Source organism: Dinoponera quadriceps, unplaced genomic scaffold (assembly GCF_001313825.1).
Source record: "Dinoponera quadriceps isolate SergipeBrazil2010 unplaced genomic scaffold, ASM131382v1 scaffold856, whole genome shotgun sequence".
Lineage (NCBI taxonomy): Eukaryota > Metazoa > Arthropoda > Insecta > Hymenoptera > Formicidae > Dinoponera > Dinoponera quadriceps.
The window spans coordinates 292,231-315,148 of record NW_014554964.1 but is presented as its reverse complement, the minus strand read 5'-3'; the positions used below and the strand labels follow the sequence as shown (position 1 = coordinate 315,148).

The 22,918-nt window shown below is 41.0% G+C and overlaps 1 protein-coding gene across 1 annotated transcript in view; it reads left to right on the top strand.

The window, feature by feature from the left end:
• LOC106742689 (host cell factor 2-like) overlaps positions 1-1,633 on the top strand; it is a 37,711-nt gene extending 36,078 nt beyond the window's left edge. Inside the window, exon 8 of the mRNA XM_014615885.1 lies at positions 157-1,633. Coding sequence (XP_014471371.1) covers positions 157-898 — 742 coding nt within the window. The 3' untranslated portion in view covers positions 899-1,633. The remainder of the gene's footprint in view (positions 1-156) is intronic.
• The last annotated feature ends 21,285 nt before the right edge of the window (positions 1,634-22,918 follow it).

Genomic DNA, 22,918 nt, shown 5'->3' with positions numbered 1-22,918 from the left:
TTAGTAAAAAATTTCTATGAACAAATATTCCCTTCGGCAATATTTGAGTAACGAATGAGCAACAAATAAAAATAATTCGAATTGTATCTGCTCATTTCGTTCCGTTAGCTTATAAGACGTCGTTACACGCATCACGTCGCTCGTGTTTCTTCGCAGAGACTTCGCGGCGGTGCACCAAGCCTGCCAGCCGACTCGCGGCGAGAGCTACAGCTCGCACCTGTATGAGGCCGCGTTGCAGACACCGAAGACCCCGACGACTACAAAAATCCCCACTTCCGCGTCCGTCCGCTTCGCCGACCTCGAGGAAGGCGAGGAGTCGACGTCGGACTACGCGAGCATCGAGGCGAGGAGTCCCGGCGACCCGCTCGCGGACGACGACTGGGTGTCCGGCAGGAAATCCAAGCCGCACCGGCCCATCGTCACCTCGTCGACGATACGAGAGGGCCAGTTCGGTTTCTGCAACCCGAACTACCTCGGCTTGGACGAGGCGAGGGGCCACCACCATCAGCAACAACAACAGCAGCAGCAGCAGCAAGAAGGCAAATACGCGAAGCTGCTCAACAGCCCGCCCGACAGCGTGCTTGAGGACGAGCCCGGTAGGTCAGCCTCGCAGACCTTCGCCGAGCTCTTGGAGCTCCAAGAGATCCGGAGGGTGCCACGAGCACCCCCCAAGAGTCTGCCACTGGGCTCGCCTTCGAGGAGAGCGGTGAGCGCGTCCAGAGCTGAGAGGCAAAGGGCGAAGGTCGCGGCGGTGGACGCGACCGACGCGAAGACGCCCTCCTATGGCCCCGCGCCCCTCTACGTTTTCTTGGTCGGCGGTAAAGAGAAGGGGCAGGTGACGGTATTCGCGAGGCCGGTCTCCCTGTGGAAGCTGCAGCTGGCGCCGCATATCTTCTAAGTCTCGCGTCTCAATCGACGCTCGTCTGCGCGCGTCACTCAGTCAGTGATAAGGGAGAGCGCGAGATTACCGATGATGGCAGCGCTTCGTGGTTTCCGTGTCGACGAGCTGTTCGTCGCCGCGCCTGTGCTCCGTCTCTCTCGTCGATGGAAGAGAGCTTGCAACGATTCTTTCTTTTTTCTTTTATTTTTTTAATCTGAATTTCGCCACATCTGCACAGTCGATCAATTAAGAATTGCAAGGCTATTTTTGGAATAATTTCGTAACGTTTACAGGTTCAACAGGAGAATTTGCAGAGTTGCCACGGAAAATGAATTCTGAAACTTTCTGACTTTCCCACGTTTTCCAGACGGCAGTGGAGAATTTTCCATGAGCAATACGTGATGTTAAACTTTAACGTTTAGAAGCAGGGGTTGCAAGAAAAGTAATTTAGAGTACTATTAGAAACAACAAACTTAAGAGTTTAGTAACATAATATAATTCTGAATGCAAATTAAGGCTAACGGAAAATAAATGAGTCTTGGAAAGAAGAATATAGTTAAAAATATTTCAGGAGATTGTGAGTAAATTCCAGGTTTTTATATCTTTCCCTGACTTTTCCAGGTTTTCCCTGACATTTTTAATTTCTTTGACTTTTCCCGGTTTTTCAGTTCTGTGGTAACCCTGATTTTTGTTTCTCAATAATTCTCAAGAATAACATTTTCTTATTGAATATAATATAAATATCATATGCGTTACGAAACTCATCGAAAAAAGAAATATTGCAATACTTAATCGGCCGACTGTATCCAATAGGAAAATTTTTCTTCGGTAATTCTCAGAAGATAAATTTTCGAAGTTTTTTTATTTTGAATCTTAAAGACTTGAAGACGAAAAACATTGAAAATTCTTATATTTTTTTAGATTTAAGGTTTTTGAATCTTAAAGACTTGAAGACGAAAAACATTGAAAATTCTTATATTTTTCTAGATTTAAAGTTTTTAATTAGTTTAAAAATTTAGAATTTCAGATTTTTAACTTTTATCGGATCAGTTGGAATTCGCCGAAGTAAACGTGTTGAAACTCTTTTCCTTCCGCTGACTATACGTCGCGTTTATCAGCCCTGAGTGTTTTATCATGATTTATTTGATCGTTAACGACGAAACGTCAATTTTATATACGTGTTTTTCGTTCGTTCAGAGTCTGATTTCGCGATTGTTGGCTCTTCTCTTACGTTGGAGTTTAAGTTTCGTCATCGTTTCGCGTCATTCGCAGCCGTAGAATCGCGAGGAATCCAAAAGAGTCGAAGTATCGCGTGACACGTCGGAGCGTGGCGACTCTCGTCCGGCTTTCTTTTTCCTCGAGGACGCTGTCGGTGTGTTCATGTGCAATTCAGAAGTACGCTTCGGAGAGACGAAGCCTATCGCGAGATGGATAACCTCGCTCGGCCGAATGAGAAATATATAAAGGTCTTCGCGTTTGACTTAATAATGCGCCGTGGGTAGATAGGTCGATAGGTAGACAACATAGCGTATAAGCACGTATCTATAACGTAGACGTTAAATTTGCGCGAGAATTTACTCCGTTCCGTCGTTCCTCCCGTCGCGCGATCTAATTCTCCGTACGAGGACCCGTGTGAGGATCGCGCAGACTCGACTTTTTTACACAGAAGATCGACGTACCCTTGCGTTAGTTTAGTGCAAAAGATTTGTCGTTTGTGGTCTGTGAACAATTCCGATTCGTGGAAAGTCGGCGGTCGCGGAATCAGGAAGGGAATAAGGAGAACCTCGTCTAAAAGAAAATGCCTAAAAACAATATCGGGTCCACGTTTTCTTTACTCGTGAAAATTATCAACAATTATCAGGCGGACCAGCTGCTGTGGGAATAAAATTTATATCGGAATACCCAGAAATTGTATAATATCGTTAGCGATTTTATCCGACGAATTCGACTAAGCTTTTGCACAGACCTGATACTTTCGTCCTCTAGAACCCTCGTTAATAAAATACGTTGAACGTCATTCGCGGAGAGATATTCGTCGAGTCGATACTTCTACCTGTATGAGTGAATGTATGTGTAAAACGCGCGTATTTAAGGCGACGGTCGTGAAACGATACTCGCAAGTCGCCGTCGCGGGGTTCATGTTGAACCTTGCGGGGCCGATTCGACGCGAGCGCTCCAAACGTAAGTTTTACAAAAACACTGAATGAATGTTTGAACAGCAGTGTATCAAGACGGAGGCGCGCGTGTATGTGTGTGTATGTGTGTATGTGTGCGTGTGTATAACGTTGCATTGATCCTCCACTCCACCGCCGATGAGGAGCGCGTGTCTTATCGACGAGCCGCCGCGCCGCCGCGTCGTCCCCATCATTTATCCACCGTATCCGTCTTTCACTCTACGTAATGTGCGTGACTTATATTCGTAAGATGATGTAAACCACAGACTTCCCGATTGCCAAAGCTTCGTGTTGTTCGCGGATAGAGCGTTAGAGAACCAATTAGAGGAAAATTGACTGGCTTGATCTGCGCTCGACTGCCAACGCGATCGCGACCGAGAGAAATGGAGAGAAGAAGAGGGAGAAGAAGGGAATGAACTCGATGTACTACGTATAAAGCATAAATTAGAATTAACGTCGGAGCCGTAAGCTTACGTAAATAATTAGCGTCGGGGATACCGATCTAGGATTGACTATCGACTCGTGGTTGTGTCCACTTTAGAGATTACTAAGCGATCGAACCGAGCGATTCTACTATTCTGCAGTATAGGTAGATTTTTATAAAGGAATTTTAACGTATCCATATTCTCGACACGAGAGTGTGTGTGTGTGTGTGTGTGTGTGATAGACAAATCCGTGAGCTGCGACCCTTTAACACTGAATTACTGTTCTTACGACTGAAAGGTAGCCCAGCAGAACGTGTCCGCCGTAACAGAATCGCAATAGACAAATGCGATGTCAAAAGGTTACTAAACAAACGCTTAATCGAAAATTAGCGATCGCTCTACGTTCGCCGATAATATTTCGACAAGTTAGTCCAGAAGATGCTAAGGATGCAATTGTGTGAGGAAAAAAACAGTGCTCCCAACTGTCGTCCGGCTGTTGCTCGAGCACCTTTAACCCTTTAAAGCCCAAACATCGATTCCATTGGAGTAAAATATTGTAATTTATAAGATCGTTTTAAAGGACGTTCCTGATGAAAATTGATTTTGTATGAGTAAAATTAGCTACGAAAAGTATGATTTTCTTAATGTACATAATTATATGAAACATTACATGGAAGAAGTAATTTTGCCGTGCCAGCAAAATATTTTTCTCCGTATACGTACATTAGGTGTTTAAAGTATAAAAATGAGAGAACATTAAAATTGTTTTATTTAAAAAATATTTACCTTCTGTTTGTTTATAACACAGTCATTGGAAAACATCGGACAAAATTTTCATAAACAGAATATTGCATTTTTGCACAAATAACTAATAAATCCGGGCATCAACGACTTTGCTCTATATGCAATTGTATATATTAATCTTCAGCTGGGAAGACACTATTTCACAGTTCAGGACGGAGCTTCATTTAGGATGGTTTGATAATATTATATCGACGGAATCATTGCTTTACCAGTAGACGAAAATTGGGAAAAGCCCAAAGTTAATATATATTGTGGGCTTTAAAGGATTAAGTGCTATGCATTCGGTTGTGTAAAAGCTTAATGAACAAAAATCTCAGTTAATCCACTAAAAAAGTAACAATTATTTTTGAATTATATTGCGCGTACAATTTTAAGAAAACGAAGCACAAACCTATTTATTCCCTTGTTTTTTGTTTTAATACTTTTACAAGGCGCGCGGAGATCTGAGAGCGACTAATACGAGAAAAATAGAAGTGAAAGAGAGAGAAAGAAATAGAACGACGATTGTGTTCCAAGTGACTATAGTCAGTGTATGTGCGTTAACGTCCAGCGGTCTCCCGTCAGGTCGCTGCAGAATCAGGCGAATCGATGAAACCGAAAGTTTTTACCGTGATTGTACCTATACGATCGTGGATAAGTTTTAGTCCGTATAAGTGAAGCGTAATTTCTAAGTAGAACGAGACGAGCCGAGCCGCCGACGGCGGCGGCGCAAGTGGAAGGAGCGCAAGACGGGAGCTCTCTTGTTCGTGTACGTAGAATGTTTATGTCCGTTAAAGGCCCGACACATGTAATCCATCCATAAGTAGCTGAAAGGTCGACGTGGCTTATCATGGGCTAGGTATTGAGAGACATCCTCCGTATAATTATCGATTTTCTCGTGGTGGACGACGTTTCATCACCGCCACGATGTTCCGTTCGTACACCTTTTTCTGTCAACACTGCCCGTCTCTCGATCACCATTACTTATCGTTATCGAGAAACACCAAATGAGGGTTTTAATTGACTAACAAGCGACGCGATGAAGATAACGACGAGAAACAGATAACGACGACAACGAGAAACAGATAACGTCGACGACGAGGGTACGAAAGATAAGCTGAGTTGACTTTCTTGCGAACGCGTATCGGACGAGTGCAATATTAGAAGTTAACCTCGACGTTCAGGGCGAAGATTAATTGCGGTCTCAAACGAAGATACATCACGACAGTCTCTCTCTTCTTTCAGCAGAGAGTCACCGTGCGAACTTTGTACCTGCTACGATACGCAGTCGCTAATTACGAAAGTTCAAATACGTGGAGATAGAGAGGGAGAGAGTGAGAGGGAATGAGTGAGTGAGTGAGAGAGAGAGAAAGAGAGAGAGAGAGAGAAAGAGAGAATTTGGGGTGTCGCCGCTACAAGAAAGAGTCTCCTGATATCTAGTCTCTCGAGCCTCCAGCACCCGAAGAAGAAGAATCAATGTTTTCCATTCGTAGATCTAGTCAATTACATCTCAGTGTACAAAAAAAGGGGTAGGGGGGAAGAAGAGAACTGTCAAGCTAAATGTTTCGTAATGACTCTGTCCTCGATTTGCCGCACATTTACCTTCACGTAGACGTTGTTACTCTACTTTCGTCGGACGTGTTTCGTTTCGGCCGCAGAGTCGGCGAGTCATCCACCCGCGCGTTACCGTTTGTATACTACTAGGAGGGAAAAAAATCTGCGAATTCATCCCGTCGCCGACACACACATTCGTTTCGACACGTGCGACCTTGGTCCAAGGTGACGAGAACAACGACCTACGTCAGAGCTACGTCAGACCTACGTCAGAGCTACGCCAAAGTTACGCCAGAGTTATGTCAGAGTTGCGAGCTAAGAGATTTTGCGTTGTCAAAGGGGCGCGAGGAAAGCTTAGCTAGTTAGCTGACGTCTCCTGCGCCTGCTATAAGTTTAAATCACGATCAATCCAGAGACAATCTAGCGGATGCGCCTCGCATCGCTATTATTAACCCTCTAATGGTAAGGTTGAGGTCGGATCCAACCCCGCTTTCCTGGATGCTGAAAATCCATCTTGCCGTTAGAGGGTTAATGCCGCACCGTTATGTTAAATTAGTGGCGAACGCGAGAAGTCCTTCCCGTAGTAAAGTTCCACATCATAAAGTGCAATATTTGTCCAAAAATCAAACTTTCGAATAGGAAGAGAGAGAGAGAGAGAGAGGAAGAGAGAGAAAGAGAGAGCGAGAACAAAAGCGAGGGAGAAAGACAGATAACTGTTGTTCTGATTATGTATTCTTATGTTTAATGTCGAGACAATATACGCGAATTTGTCGCGCGGTAACGAAGCACCGAAAATATGAGCGAATGATTAAAAAAGAACTATAAAATTAAAACAATTGAAATAACTGTAATCGAGTTAAATTAACTTCCATTAAGAAAAAAGTCTTTGGCACTTGTAGCTATAATTGAATAATAAAATACTTGTAGTTTGAAAACCCGTTTTTACAATAAAATACTACTATCTTATGCTGCTCATGTTATTAATAACATTGATCTTCTACCGTCGACTATATCAATTTTCGACTAGATCAAATTTCAACGTCAGAGAAATTGTCGATCTGACATATAATTTTTATAAAAAACGAATTGTACTTGACTGCAGTTCGCGCGACAAGATTTTCGCTTAATTGTTTTCGCCTAATTTTTATTCGAACGAAAAATCCCGCGAAACCGATCTGGATTTTATCGAAAAGGAAAGAAAAATGGAAAGATCAAAAAAGGGAAATTATGGAAGAAAAAGCAAGAGAAAAATAGGCTTGCTCGATGTTTTCGGTGCTCAATACACGCGTGAATACATTTAAAACCGGGGTCACACGACAGCTTGTCTCGCAAATTCGGCTCGCAAACTGGTAAGAAAAAGACGCGACTAGTGAGCGACTAACGAGCCCTCTGGTCCCATGGTGCGTAAAGGTTCGTCGAGAAAATTTCCATTTGTGTCTTGGAAATTTGTTGACATTGATCACGCATCGTGGGAGCCCGGCTTGGTAAAAGCGACCCTCGTAGCTGAGACGTTAGTTATTCCTCCACGAGACGTTTCTCCTGTCCTAGTTGCGGAAAGCCGGCGAATGTGTTTTGTGTGATGTACACGCGAGTATGGCCGTGTCGCGGCGTTACACGTTACTGTGTTCATTAGCTCCTTTCAACCTCCCTGAGTGTCGAAGGTAACGCGAAGGTAATGCGAAGGCAATGCGCGCCCGACGATCCTCGGCCCTTCGGTTCTTCGGCGCGATTGACCCTCCGATCGTCGCTCATCGGCCAACGTGTTTAGTTCAGCCGCATTGTAATTAATGTAACAGTTATTAATGGGACAGTATTACTATGACTAGAAAATACAGCATATACATATATGATTCGGTAAAACACCAGACCGCGTCCCACGTTCTTCATCACCCGCTACGCACTCCCTGCTCTTTCTCTGCTCGCATTTTTAATACTTAGACTGCCACATCAATTAAGTAATAATGATGATTTTAATAACTGAGGTAGCAATCATTTTATGAATTATACTGGTCAACAAGGTTTCGGTAACATTAGCAAAACCTACATTTGTGTTTCCCTGTTGATTCTGTTTTTCATGTCTGATATTCAAAACGTTATAACACGTCGTTTGTGTAATCTGTTACGACTGATTTCAATATCGCGATATAAAAGTGTTATGAGGAAAACTATAAACCCATGGCGCGATATAAAAATGATTGAAGGAAAATAAAGCGAATATTTCTGCTAAAAAGTAATGTCCTGAAAAATATTTCAATGACAAAAAATGTGTACGTGCTACAGAATTTTTATTGATATTTTTGCATTCGGTAAGTAAAAACGATTGAGAACCACCTTACTTGATTCATGTTACCACAAGTATTTTTTTATTTGTTGACTAGTGTTATTTATATATTGAATGTATGAAAAATAAAATGTTATTTATATGCAATATATATATTATTTTAAAAATAAAATGTTATTTANTTTCCTCATAACACTTTTATATCGCGATATTGAAATCAGTCGTAACAGATATATATATATATATATATTGCATATATATTGTATATATATATATACTAATATAAGAAGATAAAATTAACATTATATATTTATTATAAAATATAAAATATAAAATTAAATATATTTTTTGTAATATTTTGGAAAGCAATCCGTGCATAATTTGTGTTATTATATCAATTTCTCAAACATATCTACATTAGATAATATATAGAATATGTGTGGAAGAATGAAATAGATGCCCTATTTCCTTACATTTCCTTCGGATACATGGTTTGTTTCGTATTCTGACTATACGACTTTGAGTCTCGTCAGCTTTACACACGAACTAGTTGGGCAGTCTAAGTATTAAACCGCGATAAATCAGGCATAGTCCGACGTATACGCTTCGCGCCTCGTCGTAATACGCGTCGTTGCATTAAATACGAGGGTGGATCAAATATAAATGAGCCTTTTTAATTTGTGCGACCGTTCGCGGCGTAAGGGTCTGCAACGTTTTGGACAGTGGAGGGGGGGGGGGGTCATGTGGAAGGCAGTAATAACGTTGGCGCGCCACGTGCTTCTTACTCTCAGCAGCAATCACGATGAGCGAGTAAGAGGTACACCCCGCAGTTGCACAATGTGTTATTATTAAGTTTCTCGTCAACGAAAATGTAAATGCTGCTGAAATTCGGCGCCATTTACTCCCACAGCTCGGCGAAAGAACCCTTTCGTGGACTCGGGTTAAGCAGTGGTGTATCGAATTTAAGAAAGGACGGGAGCGTGTTGAAAACATTGCCGCCGTCCCCGCATCAGCATCACAGCGCAGAACACTGAGGCTGTTCAAAAACTCATCGAAGGCGATCAGCACTTAACTGTTCTTGAAGTCTCTCAGGAACTTCGGTTCGAGCTGCCTATCGGTCAAAAAGGCGCGGTATTCCAATCAGAAGTGTGTTGGTTCTCCATGACAACGCCAGACTCCACACCGCAGCAGTAACACAACAAAAATTGGCCGATATGCACTGGGCTGTCCTAGAATATCCACCCTACAGCCCAGACCTGTCACCATGCGACTCCCATATGTTTGGGCCACTCAAGGAAGCTCTTGGTGGACAGCGCTTCACAACGAACGAGGAGGTGCAGCAGTTCGTGTGCAATTGGTTCGATACACGTTCGCAAACTTTTTATGATACCGGAATTAAAAAATTACCAGACCGTTGGAGGAAGTGTATAGATAAGATGGGGGACTATGTAGAAAGATAAGAAAAATGTAAATTAGAATTGATTTTGAAAAATATATGGTTTTTTTGCAAAAGGCTCGTTTATATATGATCCACCCTCGTACTAGAGACTAAGCTTTTCCAGCGTAGGGTTCCATATTGCAAAGCGCGGTATTTTTCCCGAGCTTAAACCCGTATCCGCATTCCAGCAGAATGAATTCTCTTTACAATATTCCTTTCCTCACGTATAATTATCAAAACCCGTACAGTTATCAGAAATATCATGTCTCAAACATCCTATGTGGGAAAGCCGGAAATGGATAAAATTTTTTAACATCTGACCACATATTTTCTCAGCTAGTCCGCGTGGACTGACATCATGTTCCTTTTCTCTTGACTCACCGGAAATTGTCCGTGAGTGGAGAGGTCAGTCATAAAAAAAAGAAGGAAACAAAACGGTAACCTTCGAGCCGTAACCGTAGTCGTTCCCGAAGATAATTTACGATCGCTTCGAGAAAGCGTCCGGCTAATCCTCTGTTTATCTCAAGACTAAGCCCACTACTCACCATTCCTCTCATTCACCCCCGCAAATCTGGGGCGCGTGCGTCACTCGTGCGTGCGCATATACCACCCGTATTATGTGTCTGTCCGTTACGTTTACGTGTTCGAGTTAAGTGGAGGCGATCCTCAGGCAACACATTAAGATATTTATGAGACAATAGGACGTCTCTGAAACGTCCTTAATCTTTTCGCTATGTAGAGTTCGCTTTTGCAGAAAATTATGATTCGACGTCGAAACGGTCGATGGCCCGTTGAGTTGAATGAAAATCGATTTTGCTGCAATATCGGCTTATGTGAGTTTTAATATTTCGCTTACATCGTTTATTTAAACTGGCTGTTATTGTTATTCTTGATCGTTATTATCATCAGTTAATAATGAAGTAATATCGTAATATCAATGATAAGTGCTGAAATATTTTCGATTATATTGAATCGGCGTCGATGAGATTTCTTACTTTATCTATATTATTTCGCCTCTCGCTATCAGCTGCAGCTTACCGTTACTAGAAGAGCCTCAACCGGAACTGACCATTCGTCAACAACACGTGTACCACTTCGCTCCGATAAAGCAAGATCAGAATCCGAGGAGGTTAAAACTGGAACCCTATCGCAAGTTTTGAGAGTGAAGTCGACGACGTTCCCACCATTCGGACCATGTGGAACAAACTCAATGGTGACAGCGACACATTCCTGTGGATTTGGACAGATCAGGCGACGACGGAATCGTCGCCATCGACGTCAAATCAATATAATGTCGGATATGTTCCTCTTTTTAGTCCGGTCGCATACACAAAAGTTGGCTTGCGTAATGAAAACGACAATGAAAGCGGCTCTCTTTGATCCCGGTTGATTCTCACGAAACGGTGGAGCGGAAAAAAGCATTCCGACAAGCCGACTCCGAAATCTATAGTACGAGTCCATATTATTCGTTCGTTGTCGTTCGTCGCCCTTTGTTCGGACGACGTAACAGGTAGTATTGTGCGAGAGGCTCGTCGTTTCTGAAATGGAATCGCGGCATGTCGACGAGTCTTCTTCGCACCAGGATACCCTACGGCCTTGCGTCGCTTCGAATTTATACAAATTTATAGAGGCTTCATAGGCCGACACCTGCGTTCCACGCTCCTACTCGGCAGGCGGCTTCTAGGCGCTCGCCTGACGTCACTTCAGAGACGGCACTTATAACCATATAGGGTTAAAAAAATATAGGGTTATAGGGTCAAAATAAAATTAACATTTTCGAAACTTTCTCCCTTTCTCTCTCTCGAAATACAAATTTTCCGAAAGATCGGAAGCGGCAAATGGTCCCGAAGAATTGTAATACCGAAGTCAATGAGACAATACACCGAAAAATATAATAAATAATTTTTCTAAAGTAATAATAATAAAAGCAGTAAAATAAGTAAATGGATAATAATGAAATAAGTAATAATAAATAATAAAATAAATATTAAGACTAGATATAATTAAGACTAGATAATTTTCCGGTGGATTTCTTGTATCTCGTTTTATTGATTCTGATATAGGCAATTTTTCGGAACGATTACACACTTCCAATATTTCAAAATGTCCCGACTTTTTTGGAAATTGTCTCACCTTTTCAAATTTTCAGTACGTTTTTTGGGACAATGCGTGTCCACCTTTCGTTTTGACGAACGAGATCGCCATTAAGGCGTCGACCCCCTGGACGCGCGCGGGGTGCAACGAATCGCAATCGGAGACAAAAGATTGAGGATGATCTCCGAAACTTCGTTGCTGATTAGAGCAAGCGGGCGCGCGCCTCGAGATCGGCGGCCGCTCTTTTGTCTGAAAACGACGCGTAACAAATGGATAGTGACCGCCAGAGCCCTCCGCGACGGCAGCCTCTTTCCGTGCGCGCGCGTGCAATCGAAAGCGTTTTGGTTCTCGTTCGGGAGATGATTAATGAGCGCGCTCTGCGTTTCTTAATACGCGGGCGGGCCGAGACGGTCTACCGTCTCGCTCTTCTCCGCGCGATCCGCTGTCTTTCGCGAAAATATATTACAGCGGTGTTCGCGCTTCCTCCCGGTATTTCAGACGATTCCGACAGAAGCGGTTCTATTTTTTGCCAGATACTTAATTATTTAGCGAATTACTTAATTACTTGAATACTACGGTAAGTGGGCATATTACTTAAAAAAATATATATGTACACAAAATCGACTAATGCAAAAAAATTACTGCGAAAGTTGCTATGAAAGCTGAAGTTGAGAGAAGAAAGTGGTCAATGCCACTAAAATTATAATTGCGACGCCAACTATATTTTCTTATAGTGTTAATAAAAAAGTACACACAGAAAAATATATATTGCATTCAAGTAAATATTACTTGTTTCCAGTATTTCATAAGTTTGTATATCCACAAGTACATCATAAACTTCAGATTTATCATCCAGTTCATCATACGTATCAAATTCATTCAAAATATATTCTAAATTTCCTAGTATAAGTTTAGTATTTCAATCAAGAATGTAACATTAAAACACTAAAACTAAAACTTCGGTTTACATATTCAAATCAATCGAATTTAACTTTTCTTCGACTTCTCGTGTTTATAATATTCTTGAGAAGAGAACAAATTCTTTTATTGATTAAATGATAATGAGCTCTCCTAATATTTATGATGAATATATTTTAATATTATAATATTAAAAGAGAAAATATATTCTTTATTCAAGATAATCATTACTTAAAAGAAGAAAAATAAACCGAGTAATTGCTTTTTTCGAGTAATATAATAATATTTTTATCGATATAATAATAAAAATTTGTAACATAAGTTTATTATTACACATTAACACGATAGTAACACTCACTACAAAAGTGGTTCTCCTGATTGCAATTCTTTTATTATATAATTTATAGTTATAAATGTTAAATACTGTCACTCTTTTTCCCAGATCTCAATGATTATAATGACAGACAAGTGTTGCTCGGGTATCTCGCCGCGATCACCTGCTGTTCTCATACCATGTTATTTCGGACAATACTCGAACACCTGAGTCGTACCCGAGAATTTAAATGAAGACCCGAGTAGCACTTGAGTACCTGCCTACTGAAACTACCCAGTTTCTATTGACAGCGCTAATGCAACGGCTCACCGAATGCTTTAGCACCTACTTATTGTCTGAAGTGATTCATAGCAATGCAAAAGAAACGACTCGGCGGTATAATCTCTTGTTTACAACGCTCCCTCGAGTTCATCGGATCACCGGCGATGTACGAGATTTGACGTGAGACAAAGTTAATCCGCTTCTTGGGTAGATCCTGACTTGCACTCCCTCTCAGAATATAAGTGGGAAGACGCCTATTATCCAAACAATGACTGCGAAATCCGAAGCTATTAGAATCGAAACCCAGTCATCATTGTTCAAGAGGAAGATTTGATTTTTCTCATACCTTTTTTACCCCCTACGACGATCTCCGATACTCTATTCTATCTCTTTTTCTCTCTCTCACTCCCACTTTCTCTACTTTTCTCTCTCTCTTTACGTCGCAGAGTCGCCGCCGAATTTTACGCTTTTCCCCAGATCTCAGCTAAAATACCGAGATTAGGTGAGTCGCATATAAAATTGCTCCACACTAAGAAAAGAGACCCTTAGACTCTCCACGGCAACTTGACGATCCTCCGACCGCCATCAAGGGAAAAATAGGAAATGTCTAGCGATCATCATTGAGCGTAAATAATTAGTTTCCTCTTGCTTTGAAGAAATAATATTCGATCAAAACAAAAGTTACAAGTATTTATTGTTAGTTCTGTAAGAATTCAACAGAAGTAAGATAAGAGCTAATAAGAGAATTTGATCGCAAAATATTAGACATAAATATTTATACATAAATTAAAAAAATATATTAAAAATATATTTAAGATATACATATTTATTTATTTATATTGTATTATATTTTAATTTTTAATATATATGATTTTAAAAATATTTATTTATAAAATAATACACATATTCCTAATAAGTTAAAATTAAAAGAAAACTATGTTTTTCACAGGAAGAACCGCCGCCTTTCTAAGTACACCGTTTTTTGTTAATTAACTTGGAGCGGAATTTGGAAGAAATGGATAAAACAGTATCCGACATATCTTTCGGCGGACGTAATTACATTAGTGATTACGTTAACAAAAAAAGAGACATCGGCAACGATTTGGACTGCTAGCATGCGCGATCGTTTCTCGTCCAGATAAATTCTGATTGGCGGCTGACCATTTAATTGCACCGCCGAACGAATCCACATTTCCCCGGAGCAGCCGGCCCGGAGAAATTAAAAGTGTCCGTCCGCGGGCGAGGGGCCAAGAGGAGCCGAGGGAGGTATCCGTAACATATTTCTTCCCGGCCGTTAACAGTCTTTCGGCACTCTTTTGTGAAACTCGGCTCGCGGGTTCCATGCCGCGTAGAAATATGAGATTTCGTTTTTGTGAAACCGATACTCTCCCGAAAAAATCACGCGCTTTCCGTGAGGAGGGGGACAGTGGGAAAGGAGGGAGTTCGTCATAACTTAGGCGCGTTTATGGTTTTGCTAGAAATCAGCTCGTCCCCCCCCCCCTCTCTCTCTTTCTCTCTCGTGAGTCCCGCCGCCGTTTTAAATGCCGCTTAGGGGCCGCGGTTTACGCGCTTTACGACGTGCTCGATAAAAGAAATCCCGCTTGCGACCCGTCGTGAACCGCCCGCGGGGCGAAGGGACGAGTTAGTTAACGCGGTGATTTTGGATTGTCCGTTCAACACGTGTGGCACGACGACGCATCTTGTGCGCTATATTCGTCGCGAATCAAATGGAAAACGTATAAGTTGTTTTATAAGTTCGTTGATCCTGGGACGTTAATTCAGTTCCGCTGGACGTCACCTGTCACAGACCGTCACCTGAGACGGTCGGCGATTTCGTTAAAAATCGTCACCGCACGGAGTTCTTTTGTCACGGCAACGTCCTCGACAAGTAAATGATCCGTAAAAATGTGTAAATCTGTGAGTTTTCTCGCGTACTCAAAAGATTACGACGAACGTGCGATTCTAGCGGAGTTTTCTTAAAAAAATATATATATTCGTCATCGAGTGGAAAATGCAAGGCATTTTTTTCAAGGAGATTTTTTTTCTAAGGAAATCTATGAATGTGTCATTCAACTTTCTACCTTCATTTACATATCTGATATTTGCATACTCCCATTTGTCTTTTTGATTTCTTTACACAACTTTCTCAACCAAAACGTCAATCTTTCCAATGACCCTTTCCGAATTTGACCGCAGAACACGTGTCACTTAAAGCGGGGTCTACAATGAAAATTTAAGGCTTATACCTTAAATTCTCATTGTGAATTCTGTTTAAAACGTAGGAGAGACCGGGACAAGTTGGAATAAATGACAGGTTAGTAAAACGTTTAAATACTTATTCTGAAGAAATAATACGAAAGGAGTCGCAAAATGTTCCTTTCAGAACACAGATCTCCAACTTTTATTAAAAAAAGGAAAAATATTACAATTAATAAAGAGAAAAATCTATTTTGAGGCAAATTCAATAAATTTTCGAGCGTTTCGAAGATTCTCTTTTTAATATTCTCCATCATGATTACTTTATTTCTTAATTAGAGTAAAATTTTTTACAGGTGTGTGATATACTATTTTGAGTAATAAAAGTAATGCTTATCAATAAAATTATTGATTGATGATTAATTGAAAATAAAATGATTGAAATTGAAGAAATGAGTGGATGGAGCAGGTTGTGTTAATTCAATGCAAAGCGCTGGTTTTTCACGCATGTCAACCAACTATTAGAGGTGTGCTTTGTAATTTATTATCTACGATTCAGACAAAATTATACATTACAGGATCTTTGATAGCATAAAAACATAGAAGAAGGTTGTCGCTATCATTTTTGTTTAATCATTAGCAATAATAACAGGTAGTTTTCTGAAAAGTTTTAACACCGAAATTCTGAAGAGTCGGCGGACTTATCCTGGTTTCCCTATTAAAACCTAAAATAATATTATAATTGGTTCTTCCGTTGGAATTTAGCATCTTATATTTGCTGTAATTTGTGTGCGAAGACTCTAATTAATACTAATTTAAAGTACTAGCCGGAGTTTCCGAATTGCTGACAAACACATCAACTGGTCTGTCGGAGAGATGATAGAGTGACCCGAACGGTAAAAGTCGACCCGTTTTGTCGGGATATTTGGCCAAGGTCGTTTAGCTTTCGGCGTGGATGCCGCAATGAAAGACTTATATAGGGTGTCCCAAAATTCACGCAAGAAATAATTTTGACAGAAAACACAGGTTTATTATTAAAAATTGTAATTTTTTTATTGATTCATAAAGTATACAGTATAGGGTTGTGTATGTAATTTATGTATGTAATTTATTGATTCATAAAGTATACAGTATAGGGTTATGTATGGAATAGCATATCGGGTAAATGACCTCCACGGCTTTGCTGGCACATACGCACTCTTTTGTTGAAATTTTCCATGACCGTTTTGCATAAATGTGGCTGAAATTCGTTGATGCAGCGCTCAATTTCCTCCTTCAAGGCGTGGGTGGTCGTGGGCTTGTTGGCATAAACCTTAGACTTCAAAAAACCCCAAAGAGAAAAGTCCAACGGCGTTAAATCGCATGATCTGCGCGGCCAATTCTGATCACCAAAACGGGAAAGGAAATGACTTATGTAGTAATTGAATTGTTTCTCGGGCTGTATGGCATGTGGCACCGTCTTGTTGAAACCACATATCGTCCACATCCATATTTTGTAATTTAGGCACAAAGAACTGGATTATCATGTCGCGATAGCGAGTACTATTAACTGTTATTGCCTGACCAGCCGCATTTTCGAAAAAGAATGGTCCGATGATGCCTCCAGCCCAAAATCCGCACCAAACAGTGACACGTTGTGGATGCAAGATCACTAATTGATCCAGTCTCCCTAAATTTTTTAATTAATCTCTTCACAGTTGATGAAATTAAATGACTATTCCGACCATATTTTGTACGAAAATTGCGAACTGTAGCTGCCAAATCTTTATTATTTTTAAAATATTGCTCAACAATGAAAACGCGTTGTTCTTTCATGTAGCGCTCCATTTTTAATAACCCTAAACTGTCAGCTGTTACGCTGTCTTCTTTTTTCGTTGGCAACACTTTACCGCACAAATGGCGCAAAATTCAAATCTTGCGTGAATTTTGGGACACCCTATATAAGGGCGCCACTTTACAGAACTGCGCCGACAATGACCCTGTTCTACCATTTACCCAGCAGTCGACCGGAATACAAGATGCTTCGATTATATAGCGTTGGTAAAACGATCATCCATTAGACGAGGTGACGACACTTTCATACAGGAACGTGCACCTTAACGCAAACCCCAACAGAAGGTTGCTTCTATTATATTCAGGTCAATGCTTCGCTCGACTAAAGAAGAAAAACGACAAATGGTTACAAAGCCATTTGCCACCGTTCACACGGAACCTATTAGCGTTACCGAAAATGTTGTAGAATGCGGTATCGTGTACAGGTTCATCGCGTTTGTCTGCTTTTCGACAATACCTGCTCAAAACCCACCGGAATCGGCAAAGATCGATTGTCGAAAGCGACTACAAGGAATTTGAAAAAATTCCAAACGGGAATTCTCTGTTTGACAAATATGGAAAGATGAAAAGAAATAAGCAAATGTCAAGCATGCAACGAAAATTGCAAGCGAAGATAAGGAAGCGTAGAAATTAATTCATAATTCGACCCGAAATCCATTTTTCCGAAATGTTATTTATTGTCTTATGTTAATGAGCTGAATGACAAACAGCAAAAATCAAAGTGGATCTATTATTTACATAATTTCCAAGTGCACAATATACGCTGCAATACATGTCTCGAGCCAAAAGAGAGAAAGTTTGAATTTGACCTTTTTTCGAAAATCGCATATCTCGCTTATACTACAGAATATCATTGTTGATGATCAACGATACTTCTGTTATGTTTGTCTTGTTTTCGTCTTGTCAATTTTGAGATAAACTAATCACCTCATTCGAGGTGCAAATTTGTCTCAGAGTGTTAAGTTGCACCGTTCTCCTCGTACAAAAACGAAATAATGAAATTCATTGTCGATACACTTCGAAGTTATCACAACACGTAAATATGTGTCCCAACCTAATTAGCAATCGAACTGGAGGTACTTTCTGGCCACCAGCGGAAAGGAAAGACGATAGAAGGCCCATGGGTCCAATTTCCGATATCTTTTCTTCCATGAGTGTTGTCGTGTAAACGAGCTCATTTTCCAATCTCTATTCATCACCGAGATAGTTGCTTCAGACATATTTCGGTGACCTCCCCCCTTCTACCTTCTCGAAAGACCGTGTGGCGAATGGTGACCTTTCGGAGCCTGAAACTAATATTTCAGAACCCCCTTAACCCTTTGACATACAATGACGAGTCTGACTCGTCATTCATTTCATGGGCCACTGTAGACTTTGACGAGTCTGACTCGTCAAGCGCTTTTTTCGGCGGACGCCGTGCAGTTTACAATTAGATTACATAGTTACATAGTAAATAAAATGTACTCTTTCTCAGTTTTCACGTAACTGTTCAGTTGAGCGAAATTAAATAGTATTTTTTAGTCGCATTAAGTTCCATTTAATTTGTATGTCAAGGGGTTAACTAATGAGTAAATGAAAAGCATATGAAACTTATGTAAAAAAGAAACAAGCAAACGAAAAGGGGTGACCGAAATGGGTTCTGATAATTATCTGATTTGGCAACTCTTACTAGTTTCTATATAAATCCGCTACTGGACTTATCACACTGGTAAGATCCTCAGATCATTCTCATCCATGAAAGTGTATCGCCGCGCCGAGAGAGAAAGAAAAAGAGGATGATAGCCGCGCACTTGCGTGCACGCGCGTGCGAACCGAGGAAGGAAGAATAAAGGGCGACGCTATGAGCGACCGTCGTCGGTCATCCTGTGTTGTAATTACGCGAGAGGGGCATACCCCGAGCACGATGTGCGCGATGGCATTCGCGTCTTTAAACGAAGCGACATCGGCCACGCAGGATCGCTAATTAAACTCAAAAGCCTCATCCGTTAATTAAATCCGAACGATTAAGCTTGTGTGCCTCTTTCCTCCTCCACCGCCGCCGCCGCGTTGCCGTCTTTGCCAATAATTATTACCTACCGGGACGCCCCTCGAATCTTGGGCGGTCAAAACGCGAGGCAATGATTTCGCCCGCGGCCCGCGTTGCCGTTTAAACTCGATACTGTAGCGCAAAATTCGTTATCCTTTCCGAAGAAAGGAAGAAGAGGCTGCGAGAGAAACAGAGAGAGAGAGAGAGAGGGAGTCTCTGTGCGCGGACTTTGTTATCTTGCGGTAGCGCGAACTCTAATTTTCTTAGCAAATAAACCAATTAATAAGAAAACTTGGGTATGTTATACAAAAATCTATATTCCGTCATCATAATCAAATTTTTTTCTAACCAATGCATAACGAAGAAAATGTTACGAGAAACATTTACTTCGCAAAATTTCAATTTTTTCCTCGGTAAAATCTTCAAAGATAATATCTGTTTACATGTATGCACAGTAAAAAGTTCTAAATTTTCAGATACATAATTATTCTAATATTTCTTACTTAATTCGGGTAAAAATGTGCCAAGGAATATTGGAACAGTTATTTAAAACATCTTGAAAATCTATTTTTTTTGTGTGTCTATACATATTGCTATTTGATATATATCAAATGTTGTCGTTTACTACTCCTTATAGATTCTCCTCGATACTAATATTAATATTATACTTTCCGTTCTCTTCTTCTTTCTCTTATTACATTATCAAATGTTTCACGAATTGTAGAGTTGCAAAAAATATTATTTCAACCAGAAGTCGAGCCTGGACTTTTTCTATGGGAAATCTTTACCTGAGAACCGTTCTTCGGTTAGTCTGCGTATTGAATAGTTTTGCGTTTAACCAGAAATTAACTTTCATACATAGCGCATTGTTAACACGTTTATGTCTAAAAAGTCTTCAAAGGATAGCTGAATCGGTCGAAAAAGAAATACCATAACGAAAATGAGTTTTGTCCATGAAAAAGTGGCCTTTTTCTATTTTTTCTTGACATGATATATGAAAAAATAAGGGTGGACGTGCGCAGAAAATATGCGCAAATGAAACAAAGTCCGTTGTTACACGAAAGAACCGTTCGTGACCTTCTCCCTGCTACTGTGGTGACTTTTTCCCCATTGGGAAAGCTGTAAAGACAGTAGCTGGGACCGCTTCTGAAATCTTGCTAAGGATTCATACGCTGCTAAGGAGTGCATACACCACACACCGCGAGGAGTTAGTTCGACGCGCGAATAAAAACTTTCGGAAGAAATCGCAGGACCACGGGAGTCCATAAGCCACGGAGGAACCCAAGAAATCTACAAAAACTCGCAAGATTGTCGACAGTGCGCTAATATTTAATTAATACTAGAAAGGACTTTACGACAACAATTTGGTACGAAGGTAATGGATACAGCATTCGGTTACTTGAATAAATTATTAGGGTTTGGATCATCTGGGCAGAGGATAAACACTAACAGTGATAACACAAGCCAAATGATAAGAAATAAGGTGGGAACACCCAATCGTTTCTATTTTTTGTCTCATACAGCAAAAAGTTTTATATACAAAATAGTGCGTTGAAACTTTATATCACTTACCATGGGAAATGTGTTAATTTAATATTAACACTATGCCGTCCGGCGACACCACGTTGGTATCGTGCGCAAAACTATCGGCGACAGCACTGTGGTGCCGTTTATGTTCTGATTGTATACTGTTGGTGTTCTGTTTGTGTTCTGCTTAAGTAACAATAAGTTACAGACATCCTGAATCGATTGACAGACTTTCTGGTCAGCTGAAGCAACACCAGCCAATACAAATTTCCGAAACCGACAAACGAAAACGAAGAAAATGCCATGTATGCTCCAAAAACAAAAAAAGAAGGATAACAAATTTGATGTGTAAGTCTTGTGGAGTCGCTTTACACCTCGGAGATTATTTTGCTTCATATCATCTAAAAGAGAAATACTAAGTACCCAATAAAATATTAATAAATAAATAAATATATAATACAAAAAAATGTTACATTTATTTACATATATTCTCGAAATTTCATGAAAATAGCGGGACAGGATTGAAAACTAATGAGAACTGACGATTTATGATCTCCCGAAAACCTCGAAAAACCGCCGGCGACAAGCGAAATGATCTGAGTCAGTCCTACCGGCGCCAAACAAAAGAATCCCGATTAGACGTGCAGACGGCATAGTGTTAAATATGTGCATTTTTTAACACATTCCATATTAAAGTGCGCACGTGCATGCATGTGCGTGTTTGCATGTGCGTGCGTGAATGTGTGAGAGCATGCGGGCGTATGGGGGTTGCTTTAGCGATCGTCTTATTTCTTTCTAGGCTTGCACAATGATGCAAATAAGAGCGAACAATAACGTGATCAAGAAGAATACTTCTAATTAACCCCGGTTTCTTGCCCACAGATATCACAATCCACGGAGACGATACCGGATTACCCAGTGACACATTCTAATCCGCAGACGTCCTGAGAGTTCATAAACTCCCCCTGGCCCGTTTTACCAAGCAGCACGATGCTGCCCAATGTTCCGTTCCAAAAGCAACAAAACCAATACGACGCGCCGATGTGTTCCACAAGTGCGCAAACGGAAACTTGGACTTCACTTGAGATGGATATGTACCCGCCGCAGCACAACCTCCCAACGTCTTCTCAATATTATTACAGATGCGATACACGCGATGAAAACGATTGCGACTTCGAGCCGAACCCGTCACTCCATTCGAACTCAGCGCCGCAGCCGTGGTCGGAGAAATACACATATAATCCTTCCCCTCAACCCGTCCCACGCCAACTTCCATTTTCTTTCGACGCCTCGAGCTCTCAGGCGATTCTTGTCAACGATTCATCGACACCGAAATACACATACAATCCCCCCCCTCAACCCGCCCCTAGCCAATTTCCACCTTCTTTTGGCGTCTCGAGTTCTCAGGCGATTCTTGTCAACGATTCATCGACACCGTTCGAATCGTCCATCTTGCCGGAAAGCAACAGGGAAACTCTCCAAAACGTGTTACCCGATTCCTCGCTCATCCGCTCTTACCTATTGCAATCAGGGACATCGGTCGACGAGCCCAACTACGATAAGAACTTGAATGACAATATATCTCAGAAGTGTGAGAAATGTCAGTGCCCTAGTTGCACGGGCACACCGGTATATAATGATGACGGCAAACGCATGCACGTGTGTTACTACATAGAGAGTTGTAACAAGAAATATAGTAAAACGTCGCAACTTAAGGCGCACATGAGGACGCATGTCGGCGAGCGACCGTATTCCTGCAATTGGTTATTTTGTCAGAAGAGTTTCACCCGCAGCGACGATCTGCAACGTCACATACGCACGCACACCGGCGAGAAGAAATATCAGTGCGACATATGCGATAAAAAATTCATGAGGAGCGACCATCTCAGCAAGCACAAGAAAATCCACAAGAATCAGTAGAGCAAAATTGAAACATATATAGAAAGGAATGATTGGAACATGTAAGAAACGATAGAAACATTTGCGGACATGACTGAAGATGAGAGACTGAGAGACTGTTCGACTCCGATTTACGCGCATTACTTTTGACTGTCCATACTAGCCCTGTCACGAATAAATTATTTGTCCGCTTCTACCAAGTCAGAACATCATCAGAGTCATACATCTTGTCAAGTGTGGTGTACTTTATACGACAGACATCGGTAAAAAAACAAGTGCCATTCATTGATGGCCG